At 47.4% G+C, this 13332-nt stretch overlaps 1 protein-coding gene across 3 annotated transcripts in view; it reads right to left on the reverse strand.

Annotated features, from left to right (window-relative positions):
• EXOC4 (exocyst complex component 4) overlaps positions 1-13130 on the reverse strand; it is a 685438-nt gene extending 672308 nt beyond the window's left edge. The window contains exon 1 of one of the 3 annotated variants that reach the window (XR_012233307.1): positions 12944-13129. Coding sequence is in view for 2 of the 3 variants with exons in the window: in XM_073580982.1 (XP_073437083.1) it covers positions 12944-13011 (68 nt within the window). In the remaining variant the exon portion in view is untranslated. Of the gene's footprint in view, positions 1-12943 lie in introns of all 3 variants that reach the window. The other 2 variants (XM_073580982.1, XM_073580983.1) reach the window with 2 other exon arrangements.
• Positions 13131-13332: the final 202 nt, after the last annotated feature.

A 13332-nucleotide genomic window follows, 5' to 3' on the forward strand; every position in this document is an offset into this window, starting at 1 on the left:
TTTTAATTTATTTAGGCTGGTTTCACATTTGCGTTTTTTAGCGCTGGAAAAAAACGCACACCTGCGCATGCGTTTTTTCCCCTATATTTAACATGGGTGCGCATACCTGCGCACTGGTCAGCGCATGTATGCGATTTTCATGCGCTGCGTTTTTTTGGGGTGTGCGATTGGATTTTCCAGACGCAGCATGTTGCATTTTTTGGCCCTGCAAAAAAGCGCATGCGCACATATGCGCACGTTTTGCGCTAAAAATGGCCATTATAGCCTATGGATGCGCATATGTGCGCACTGGCATGCTCATGTATGCGTTTTTTTGCATATGCGTTTTTTTTTTAAACCATGGAATTTAGGGGTTTGGGTTAGAGTTAGGGTTAGTTAAGGGGGTTTAGGGTTAGGGTTATGGTCAGGGTCAGGGTTAGGGTCAGGGTTAAGTATGGTTTTGTTAAGGATTAGGGTCATGGTTAGGGTCAGGATTAGGGTTAAGTATGGTTTTGTTAAGGGTTAGGGTCAGGGTTAGGGTTAGGGTCAGGGTTAGGGTCAGGATTAGGGTTAAGTATGGTTTTGTTAAGGATTAGGGTCAGGGTTAGGGTCAGGATTAGGGTTAAGTATGGTTTTGTTAAGGGTTAGGGTCAGGGTTAGGGTTAGGGTTAGGGTCAGGGTTAGGGTTAAGTATGGTTTTGTTAAGGATTAGGGTCAGGGTTAGGGTCAGGATTAGGGTTAAGTATGGTTTTGTTAAGGGTTAGGGTCAGGGTTAGGGTTAGGGTCAGGGTTAGGGTCAGGATTAGGGTCAGGATTAGGGTTAGGGTTAGGGTCAGGGTTAGGGTTAAGTATGGTTTTGTTAAGGGTTAGGGTCAGGGTTAGGGTTAGGGTCAGGGTTAGGGTTAGTTAGGGTTTAGGGTTTGGGTTAGGGTTAAGTATGATTTGGTTAAGGGTTAGGGTCAGGGTTAGTAAAGTCATGGTTTGGGTAGTGTGAGGGGCCACCTAAAAATGTTGGAAAAAAACGCAAACGCTGTAAAAACGCGCTAAAAACGCATACAAACGCATAAAAACGCTGCGTTTTTTTCATGCATGCTCATAAAAATGCTTGAAAAAAACGCAGCAGTTGTATGCTTATGTATGCGTTTTTTCAATGCGTTTTTTTGCGGGAAAAACGCGCTGCAAAAAAAAGCAAGTGTGAAACTAGCCTTAGCGATTTTTTTTAAATTATTTTTACACTTTTTTTTTATTTTTTTTTTTACTTTATTACAATGTCCCAGGGGGGACATAACTGTCCTGTGACAGATCGCTGATCTGTCACATCACAGATCACTGTGACAGATCAGCGATCTGTCACAGGAACTGCACAGGCTTCCTCATGCCTGCGCTTTGCAGGCACTGAGGAAGCCAGCTTCCTGCAGGCCCCCGGAGGTCCCCGTCGCCATATTGGATCCGGGGACCTACAGGAAAGGAGCCCCCCGCAGCAGCGCTGCACATTGCGCTGCCGTGGGGGGCTCAGGGAAGCACGGAGGGAGCCCCCTCCCTGCCGATGCTTCCCTTTAACCCCCGGTACACCGCGATCGTGTTTGATCGCGGTGTGCAAGGGGTTAACGTGTCGGGGGCGGTCCGTGACCGCCCCTGACACATTGTGCCGGGTGTCAGCTATGATAATTAGCTGACACTCGGCCGCGATCAGCGGCGCTCACCACGTGGGCGCCGCTGATCGCGATGACGTAATATTCCGTCCATGGTAATTAGGTCCATGGTCACATGGACGGAATATTACGTCAATTGTAGGTAAGGGGTTAAAGAGACAGCGCACATTTTTCAAAAAATACTTCTGACCAATGGCGTGTTATTAATTACTATTTCTAGCACCTCCGCCATAGGGAGGGTGCCGGAGCAACAAGTATCTTCTGTTGCTAGCGTCTGGTTCTGCTGCCTGCTGTACTTGTGTGCCTACAGTGTTCTGCCAGTATTCCGCTTATACTGTTTGTCTCCGTAGATTGTCTGTTACCTGATACCCGGCTGTCCAGGACGACGTCTGTACCGTCTACGCCAGTTCCATCCCACTCCACCACTCAGTCATCCGAACCACTGGACAATGCCTGTGCCAGCTTATATCCATATATCCTGAACCCATCGGTCTGCTCCACCATTTCTGTTAACCCTGTTTATCCATCTGTCCCGCTGGGACAGCTGCCACGTGTTCGGGGTCTAACTGGAGGTAGCACTGGTGTTCTCCAGGCACTCCATTCTGACCCTGTTCGAGGGGACTTACTACGGGTGTCTGGTGCTCACTTAGTCACGCCCCCTTCGGAGCCCCCCGGACCGTGGTCCAGAGGTTCCACAAATATTGCAATTTAAACATCAATGTGAACGTCACCACCTGTGCCTCCGCTTCCATTTGTTACATAATATACACGGTGAAAAAATAAAATTGAAAAATCCTGCAACCGCAAAAGTAATAAAACATCACATTTATTGTTAGATTAAAACACTACCCTGCGCACACCCCCTGGTGGCGGCACTAGCACTACCCTGCGCACACCCCCTGGTGGCGGCACTAGCACTACCCTGCGCACACCCCCTGGTGGCGGCACTAGCACTACCCTGCGCACACCCCCTGGCGGCGGCACTAGCACTACACTGCGCACACCCCCTGGCGGCGGCACTAGCACTACACTGTGCACACCCCCTGGCGGCGGCACTAGCACTACACTGTGCACACCCCCTGGCGGCGGCACTAGCACTACACTGTGCACACCCCCTGGCGGCGGCACTAGCACTACACTGTGCACACCCCCTGGCGGCGGCACTAGCACTACACTGTGCACACCCCCTGGCGGCGGCACTAGCACTACACTGTGCACACCCCCCTGGCGGCGGCACTAGCACTACACTGTGCACACCCCCCTGGCGGCGGCACTAGCACTACACTGTGCACCCCCCCTGGCGGCGGCACTAGCACTACACTGTGCACCCCCCCTGGCGGCGGCACTAGCACTACACTGTGCACCCCCCCTGGCGGCCGCACTAGCACTACACTGTGCACCCCCCCTGGCGGCGGCACTAGCACTACACTGTGCACATCCCCTGGTGGCAGCACTAACACTACACTGTGCACACCCCCTAGCAGTGACACTAGCACTACACTGTGTACACACCCCGATGGCGGCACTAACATTACACTGTGGACTGACTGGGGGTGGGGAGTATTTGTTAACTTACGGTACATCTGATAGTTTGTTATTTCAGGCCATTTAATATATCACATAACTGTCTTAATAAGGAACACAGAAAACATATTAGGCTGGTTTCACATTTGCATCTGTGCACGCAGCGTTTGATCCAAATAGATCCTCATGCGTACATATATGCAACATGGTGTATGCAGGGACATGCATTTGCATGCGTTCGCTTGCGGATGCGTACGCATGCGTCGTTTAGCTAATTTAGCACGAAACGTGTAGACCATTCTACTATCATGGGTTTTAAATTTTTCTTCTTCATGTTTTAATCTACCAATAAAAGTGATGTTTTATTACTTGTGCAGTTGCTGGATTTTCAAAATTTTTATTCACAGTTTATTCACTCAGGAAACCAGCCTACACCACAAACTTATTTCAGGAATTTCTCAACCCGGTGAGCTGGTGTTTGCTCCATTGTGGGGTTTTTTTACCAAGTAATATACTCTATCTTGCCACATATTCTCATTCACCCACTGAAAACACATGCTTACTTAGCCAGGCTGAGTTTAAGAAAAGTGATCAAAACGTCACATGGTAAAATAAATAGTGAGATCAAAGATACAAATCTTCATCCCAGAAAAACAAGAATGCGGACAACTGTGTCATTGGAAAAATATAAAAAGATAATGCTCTTGGAACAAGGGGAGAAAAAAAAACAAAAACAAAAAGACCTTGCAGGGCCTCGAGAGGTTAATAATTGTAACTTTCTCCATTTACAGAATATGGCTACATTCATGGAATTCAATAGGAGAGTTAAAGAGAATACCATACTGAAACTATACATTTTCCCAGATCACACTGGAGCACGAGTGGGCATTTAACCCCTTCACAATCATTTAATGTAAACTTATGCTTTAGGCTTAAGAGGTGTATGGATCGTGCTTAGGAACTGAACCAACACCATGCCCAGAGTGAGCTCCAATCACTGCTGTTTAATCATCTAACTGCTGCAGTCTATCACTAAAGCAATTTTTAAATAGCTGGGTCGCAGATGAATGCCTGTAACCACACCCACTTAAACTTCCCCAAGTGCATGCCCACGTGTTACCATAGCAGCTAGGGGGCATGCTGAAGGCCTCCCATCACTGCCATATTAGTTTTCCTATAAAGCACAGCACCTCCCGTACCTATATTTTATAAATTTAAATTTTATAGACATGAAGGCCCACAAACCAATACTTATTCATGGAAAAAAAAAATAAATTGTGTCTAGACCGTATATATGGATCCAGGCGATAAGGTGGACACACCCTGATGGCGGCACCAACGCTACATTGTGCACACTCCCCGGCGGCAGCACTACACTGTGCACACACCATGATGGCGGCGCTAACACTACACTGCGGACTGACTGGGGGTGAGGTATATTTGTTAACTTACATGATCTGATAGTATGTTGTTTCCGTCCATTTAATATCACATAACTGTCTTAATAAGGAACATAGAAAACATATTGTTGAGACATTCCAGCTCCTTCCTGTGTCTCCTGAGTTCTCAGCATCCTGCCCATTTATACAATTTCCTGTGGAGTCTAACACTCTCACACAATTATTTTTATAGCTCAGACATGGAAGAATCTAACACTGCATTATAAATACACTGCTCAAAAGAATAAAGTGAACACTTAAACAACAGAATATAACTCCAAGTAAATCAAACTTCTGTGAAATCAAACTGTCCACTTAGGAAGCAACACTGATTCACAATCAATTTCACATGATGTTGTGCAAATGGAATAGACAACAGATGGAAATTATTGGCAATTATCAAGACACCCTCAATAAAGGAGTGGTTCTGCAGGTGGGACAACAAACCATATCTCATTACCAATGCTTTCTGGCTGATGTTTTGGTCACTTTTGAATGTTGGTTGTGCTTTCACACTCGTGGTAGCATGAGATGGACTCTATAACCCAAACGTGGCTCAGGTAGTGCAGCTCATCCAGGATGGCACATCAATGCGAGCTGTGGCAAGAAGGTTTGCTGTGTCTGTCAGCTTAGTGTCCAGAGGCTGGAGGCGCTACCAGGAGACAGGCCAGTACACCAGGAGACGTGGAGGGGGCTGTAGGAGGGCTACAACCCAGCAGCATGACCACTACCTCAGTCTTTGTACAAGGAGGAACATTGACAGAGCCCTGCAAAATTACCTCCAGCAGGCCACAAATGTGCATGTGTCTGCACAAACAGTTAGACACCGACTTCATGAGGATGGTCTGAGGGCCCGACATTCACAGATGGTGGTTGTGCTCACAGTCCAACACCGTGCGGCCCTCCAAAGAAATGCCACCCCACACCATTACTGACCCACTACCAAACCGGTCATGCTGAAGGATGTTGCACGCAGCAGATCGCTCTCCACAGTGTCTCCAGACTCTGTCACATGTGCTCAGTGTAAACCTGCTTTAATCTGTGAAGAGCATAGGGTACCAGCGGCGAATTTGCCAATCCTGGTGTTCTGTGGCGAATGCCAATTGTCCTGCACGGTGTTGGGCTGTGAGCACAACCCCTATCTGTAGACGTCGGGCCCTCAGACCATACTCATGGAGTCGGTTTCTAACTGTTTGTGCAGACACATGCACATTTGTGGCCTGCTAGAGGCCATTTTGCAGGGCTCTGGCAGTGTTCCTACTTGCACAAAGGCGGAGGAAGTGGTCCTGGGTTACTGCCCTCCTACGGCCCCCTCCACGTCTCCTGGTGTATTGGCCTGTCTCCTGGCAGCGCCTCCAGTCTCTGGACACTACACTGACTGACACAGCAAACCTTCTTGCCACAGCTCGCATTGATGTCCCATCCTGGATGAGCTGCACTACCTGAGCCACTTGTGTGGGTTGTAGAGTCCGTCTTATGCTGCCACAAGTGTGAAAGAGAACCAACATTCAAAAGTGACCAAAACATCAGCCAGAAAGCATTGGTACTGAGATGTGGTCTGTGGTCCCCACCTGCAGAACCACTCCTTTATTGAGGGTGTCTTGATAATTGCCAATAATTTTCATCTGTTGTCTATTTCATTTGCACAACAGCATGTGAAATTGATTGTCAATCAGTGTTGCTCCCTAAGTGGACAGTTTGATTTCACAGAAGTTGATTTACTTTGAGTTATATTCTGTTGTTTACGTGTTCCCTTTATTTTTTTGAGCACTATTATAAGTACTGATAAAAAAAAAAAAAAGACCTTCAGCAGGCAGGGGCACTGCAGCGTGATCGCATCTATTTATTTCATCAACCAAGGTATCATTTTAATCAGTATAACGGCGCCGACCTGACACTGTCTGTAGGTTACTGTGCACAATCCTGCTGACAGGTTCACTTTAAGAAAAATACTGAAGCAATCAGGATGCAACTAGGATGACTCTTGGGGAAAAAATAAAAGAAAAGTATAGTACATTTGATTTTAACCAGATGAAAACACACACGGATGTGTGAATGTAGCCTAATTGACAATTAGTGCCATACATCTTTGTCGGCACCCTTTCGGCATCAGGGTACATGGATATTTTTATTAAAGCCCATTCAAAAAGTTAGTACAAATATGTCATGAGAAACTTAGTCTAATAAGGAAATCACTTCACAAACTTTATTTTTTGGAGTTATTCTTTCCCTGAAGAGACGCCATGTCTTTAAAAAAAAAAAAAAAATTAAAACTGTCTATAAAAAATAGCGAGCGGCATACAAATGAAAGCCGCCTGAAGAACAGACCAGAGATTTCAGTTAGCCGCTTCATGACTTTCGAAGTGGTTTAAAGAAGCTCAAAAATACTGAACAGCAGGTCATTTGTCATTGCACTGCATGGGTTAATTATTTTTAGCCTTTTTAGGCTATGTGCACACGATGCAGATTTCCAGCGGATCCGCAGCGGATTTTACCGCGCAGAAACGCTGCATATCCGCATTGTGATGTACAGTAGCATGTAAATCAATTGAAAAAAAAAAACCGCTATGCAGACGCTGCGGATTTTTCCGCGCAGTTTTCTTGTGGTACAAAATATGCAGCATGTCACTTCTTTTGTGCAGTTTTCCACCTGCTCCATTCTCCAAATCCGCAGGGGGAAATCCACAGGGGAAAACCGCAATAAAAAAGGAAGAAATCCGCAGGAAAAATGCAGGTCATTTGACCTGCGGATTTCTTCAATTCTGCGTGGAAAAATCCGCAGGGCAAAAAAGTACGTGTGCACTTCAAGCGTTTTTACAGGCAGGTTTTAAGTGGAAGTTGCCTGAAAAAGACGTCATGGGCACATGCCCCAAGAAGAGTTTCCAGATGCATTCTTAGTTTGGAAAGGATTCCATCAGGATCCACTAACAGGAAAAGTCGTACACTTACTGATTCCATCAGGTGTTTTACAAAACCTAAAGGAAAAAAAAGAATTCTCAAAAAACTAATATGAACAGCAAAGTGGATTTCCCATGTCTCTTCCTATTAAGGCCTCTTTCACACTAGCGTTGTGCGACGGCCGTCGCCCTGCGTCGGGGCGACGTACCGTCGCACGCTGTGAAAGGCGTGCACAACGGGGGCAGCGGATGCAGTTTTTCATCGCATCTGCTACCCCATTGTCATGTCCGGGGAGGAGGGGGCGGAGTTTCGGCCGCACATGCGCGGTCGAAAATGGCGGAGACGACGCACAAAAAACGCTACATGTAACGCTTTGTGCGTTGGGGCCGCCAAAACACGACGACGGATGCGACATGTGCCCAAACGTCGCAATGCCTCGCTAATGTTACGCTATGGAGAGAAAACGCATCCTGCGGGCAACTTTTGCAGGATGCGTTTTTTCTCCAAAACGACGCATTGCGACGTGCGTCGCACGACGCTAGTGTGAAAGCACCCTAAGTTCCAGTGGTCCCCAACCTTTCTGACCTTGAGAGCCATATTCAGCTTAGAGAGAGGGTCGCCAGCCACAGTCAGCACTGAGAGAGGGGCGCGAGCCACATCCAGCTGCCACCCCCTTCAAAGTAGTGTCAGCCAAAGCCCCCATTACAGGTAGAATGATAACCAAAGCTTTTCCACAGAAATCACTCCAAAGCAGTACACTGAGATCCAGGGGTTCCCACAATCCCTCCATTCAGTATTCTCCCATCAAGGACTCCCAACACACTATCACAGTCAGCTTTGAGCACCTCCTTTAAGTCGGAGTCGGTATAAAATGGACCGACTCCGACTCCTAAAATATATAATAAATTGGGTACATTGGGTGATTGGGTGCTACGCCAGATGACCTGGCCTCCACAGTCACCAGACCTGAACCCAATCGAGATGGTTTGGGGTTAGCTGAATCGCAGAGTGAAGGCAAAAGGGCCAACAAGTGCTAAGCATCTCTGGGAACTCCTTCAAGACTGTTGGAAGACCATTTCCAGTGACTACCTCTTGAAGCTCATCAAGAGTGTGCAAAGCAGTAATCAAAAGGTGGCTACTTTGAAGAACCTAGAATATAAGACATATTTTCAGTTGTTTCACACTTTTTTGTTAATTATATAATTCCACGTGTTAATTCATAGTTTTGATGCCTTCAGAGTGAATCTACAATTTTCATAGTCATGAAAATAAAGAAAACTCTTTGAATGAGAAGGTGTGTCCAAACTTTGGTCTGTACCGTATGTATGTAATCGATAATATACAGTGCATTACATATTTACAATTTACTACAGTTTTTTGTGTTCTAAAGTTGTATTCCAATAAATATATATTATGTTCTATCTAAATATCTTGATTATTGTATCATAGAAATGATTAAATGTCTGATGTTCACATTGTACTACAATAAATTTTTCACTTAAATATAAGCAATATATGTGGGAGTCGGAGTCGTGGAGTCGGTGTAAGGGAAATTGAGGAGTCGGAGGTTTGGCTTACCAACTCCACAGCCCTGCCTAAAACATCTCTAAACCCCAAAAAACAGTAAATGTGCATCCAGATCTGCGCTGCCACTCACAAAATTCACCATTTTGAGACGTACTCTTCATATCTGTTTGCCTGACCAGGACGTAATGCACCAAGCTAGCAGACAGTCGCGAGCCACAATTCATGGGACAGCGAACCACATGTGGCTTCTGAGCTACAAGGTTGGGGACCCCTGAAGTGTTCAAGAAGAATTCTGGGGAGGATCAGCGGTGAAAAAAAAAAAATTCATGTGAACATTTACTAATTGAGAATTAGGACAGGAGTGGTGCACTACTCAGCAAAGCTGTGCCAGGAATTACGGCAGCTCACTGCAGAGCGAGGGCGAGGAACATTGCAGCTCACAGTGGCATGCCAGCTGTTCCTGGTCGATAGCGGTACAGGCAGAAAGATGGTCCAAAATACAGCACAGCTGGCAACAGAATGGTTCTATACCTTGCACAGCTGGCACAGGAATGGTGTATTACATTGGAGAACTGACACTGTGATGATATTGTACACTGCACAGCTGGAATAAAAACAGCCATGTATACTGCACAGCTGGCACTGCAGTGGTCCTGTATAGAGATGGTGGGTATCTAATTTAACTGGCCACAACAGCCGTCTGTGGCCGATGGATGGGAGAGGAAGTACCACTCATATGACCTGCTAAGACGTCAAACATGAGTCATGCTGCAATGTTAGCTTTGTGCCAGGCTGGTTAGCATGAGCCGCACACGCTGGCAAACAAGAGGCGATACTCCCTCTCCTGTCCAGCAGCCACAGATCTCTGTTGTGACAGATGGAACAGGATGTGCGAATCGATTCACACCAACGCTAGTCCTGTGTACTGTGCAGCTGGAACAGGCATGGTGATAGCACAGCACATAGCAAAGCTGGCACAGGAACAGAATTACTAAGTATTTATATTTTTATTTAAAGGGGTTGTCCGTTCCAAACTGATAAGTCTGCAATCACTCTGTGACTGTAGACTTTTGAAACCTCCACCGCACGCAATGTGCCCTGCAGGAATTTGCTGGTTTCAGACCCAGGACCATAGGGTTTGTGTGAGCTATACATATTCTGGGCCAGTGGGCAGAGCCTCGTTTCCATATACTTTTATGGAGTGAAGCCATGCGCTCTATTCGGCCATACCTACTGGCATCACTAGATGGGGAGCAGCCTCGCTCAATATAAGTGTATGGAAGCCATGATGCATCCACTGGCCAGGAGTATGTATAACTCATTCATGTTCACTAGAGTTGAGCGACTTTGGTCAGATCGGGTTTCATGAAACAAAATTTGTTTCAGATGAAACTGGTCCGACTAGGGCAAAAAAAAGTCGGAGTTTCGTCCGAAACCCGACCCCAATGCAAATTAATGGGGAATAAAACTCGGCATTGAGCGGATGACATTCATTCAATGTCGACTTTTATTCCCCATTGATTTGCATTGGGGTCGGGTTTCGGACGAAACTCCGACTTTTTTTGCCCTAGTTGGACCAGTTTCATCCGACTCAAATTTTGTTTCATGAAACCCGATCCGACCAAAGTTGCTCAACTCTAGTATTCACCAGTTTCAGATCTGAAATTGGTGAATTCATGTAGTCAGGGTTGTGGAGTCAGAGTTGGGTGTCCATTTTGTTGGAGCTGGTATAAAATGGACCAACTCAGACCCCTGAAATATATAATAAATTGGGTACAGCAGTACAATGCAGGACGTGCTGTAAATGTTTTCATAAGAATTTGGGAAAGTTCTGAAATGTCCTATAAATGTCTGTTCTCTTCCTGATCTAAGGATCTCGGCTTTTAGATGAGATGAATCTGTGCTGCACTTTATGTACATGCTCAGTAGTGACCAGTGCTGTGGGGCTGTAGATGAGATGAATCTGTGCTGCACTTTATGTACATGCTCAGTAGTAACCAGTGCTGTGGAGATGTAGATGAGATGAATCTGTGCTGCACTTTATGTACATGCTCAGTAGTGACCAGTGCTGTGGGGTCGTAGATGAGATGAATCTGTGCTGAACTTTATGCACATGCTCAGTAGTGACCAGTGCTGTGGAGTCGTAGATGAGATGAATCTGTGCTGCACTTTATGTACATGCTCAATAGTGACCAGTGCTGTGGGGTCAGAGGTGTGGAGTGGCAAAAGGAAATTGAGGAGTTGGGAGATTTGGCTTAGCGACTCTACAACCCTGCCCGCAGAACACAGTGATGTGGGGGAGGGGATTCATAAGTCTGCAATCACTCTGCGTGATTTGGACCGAATTATCCCTTTAAATAACTTCTCTATGACCCCCCACGTGCAACGCAGCCGGGCACTGGAGCGGCCATGAATATAACGCAGCCGGGCACTGGAGCGGCCATGAATATAACGCAGCCGGGCACTGGAGCGGCCATGAATATAACGCAGCCGGGCACTGGAGCGGCCATGAATATAACGCAGCCGGGCACTGGAGCGGCCATGAATATAACGCAGCCGGGCACTGGAGCGGCCATGAATATAACGCAGCCGGGCACTGGAGCGGCCATGAATATAACGCAGCCGGGCACTGGAGCGGCCCCACACACAGCACTGGGGGGAAACTGGAATGACCCCACACACAGCACTGGGTGGAACTGGAATGACGCCATACATAGAACTGGGGGGAAACTGGAATGACCCCATACATAGGACTGGGGGGAAACTGGAATGACCCCATACATAGGACTGGGGGGAAACTGGAATGACCCCATACATAGGACTGGGGGGAAACTGGAATGACCCCATACATAGGACTGGGGGGAAACTGGAATGACCCCATACATAGGACTGGGGGGAAACTGGAATGACCCCATACATAGGACTGGGGGGAAACTGGAATGACCCCATACATAGGACTGGGGGGGAAACTGGAATGACCCCATACATAGGACTGGGGGGAAACTGGAATGACCCCATACATAGGACTGGGGGGAAACTGGAATGACCCCATACATAGGACTGGGGGGAAACTGGAATGACCCCATACATAGGACTGGGGGGAAACTGGAATGACCCCATACATAGGACTGGGGGGAAACTGGAATGACCCCATACATAGGACTGGGGGGAAACTGGAATGACCCCATACATAGGACTGGGGGGAAACTGGAATGACCCCATACATAGGACTGGGGGGAAACTGGAATGACCCCATACATAGGACTGGGGGGAAACTGGAATGACCCCATACATAGGACTGGGGGGAAACTGGAATGACCCCATACATAGGACTGGGGGGAAACTGGAATGACCCCATACATAGGACTGGGGGGAAACTGGAATGACCCCATACATAGGACTGGGGGGAAACTGGAATGACCCCATACATAGGACTGGGGGGAAACTGGAATGACCCCATACATAGGACTGGGGGGAAACTGGAATGACCCCATACATAGGACTGGGGGGAAACTGGAATGACCCCATACATAGGACTGGGGGGAAACTGGAATGACCCCATACATAGGACTGGGGGGAAACTGGAATGACCCCATACATAGGACTGGGGGGAAACTGGAATGACCCCATACATAGGACTGGGGGGAAACTGGAATGACCCCATACATAGGACTGGGGGGAAACTGGAATGACCCCATACATAGGACTGGGGGGGAACTGGAATGACCCCATACATAGAACTGGGGGGAAACTGGAATGACCCCATACATAGAACTGGGGGGAAACTGGAATGACCCCATACATAGGATTGGGGGGAAACTGGAATGACTCTTCTGTCATGGGAAACAACACCATTAGAAGCCCAGAGCACCACACCCCATCGTAGAGCCATATTCAGGGGACAGGACGCTGCACACCACCCACCTAATGACAGAGATCAGTAGCCCTGAAGGGTCGTTGCTCTTGCTCATCTGGCCCCTGTAACCGGACATCTTTTCGTCTTGCTTCCTTCTCTCACACCAAAATACACTGAATGTACTACTGCGCAGCCGCAGGACAGCCTCAGCCAATGGTAATCGCTGCACAGCCTGGTCATTAGAAGGTGCACGCTAACTCCTAGTAAGCGAAAGGACCTTTCATGACGTCATGACCATGTGATCAGTTACACGTGTGGGAGGAGCCAGGCTCCGGCGTATTCTGTTGGAGAGATGTGTGTGACGGTCAGTGCTGTGACACAAGTTGTAACGCCGGTAGTGAGCAGTGCTGTGTGCGGGGCCTCAGCCTGACTGCTGCCCTCACACACTGACAACACA

This window comes from Dendrobates tinctorius, unplaced genomic scaffold (assembly GCF_039654945.1).
Source record: "Dendrobates tinctorius isolate UK_male_01 unplaced genomic scaffold, ASM3965494v1 ptg000066l, whole genome shotgun sequence".
NCBI lineage: Eukaryota > Metazoa > Chordata > Amphibia > Anura > Dendrobatidae > Dendrobates > Dendrobates tinctorius.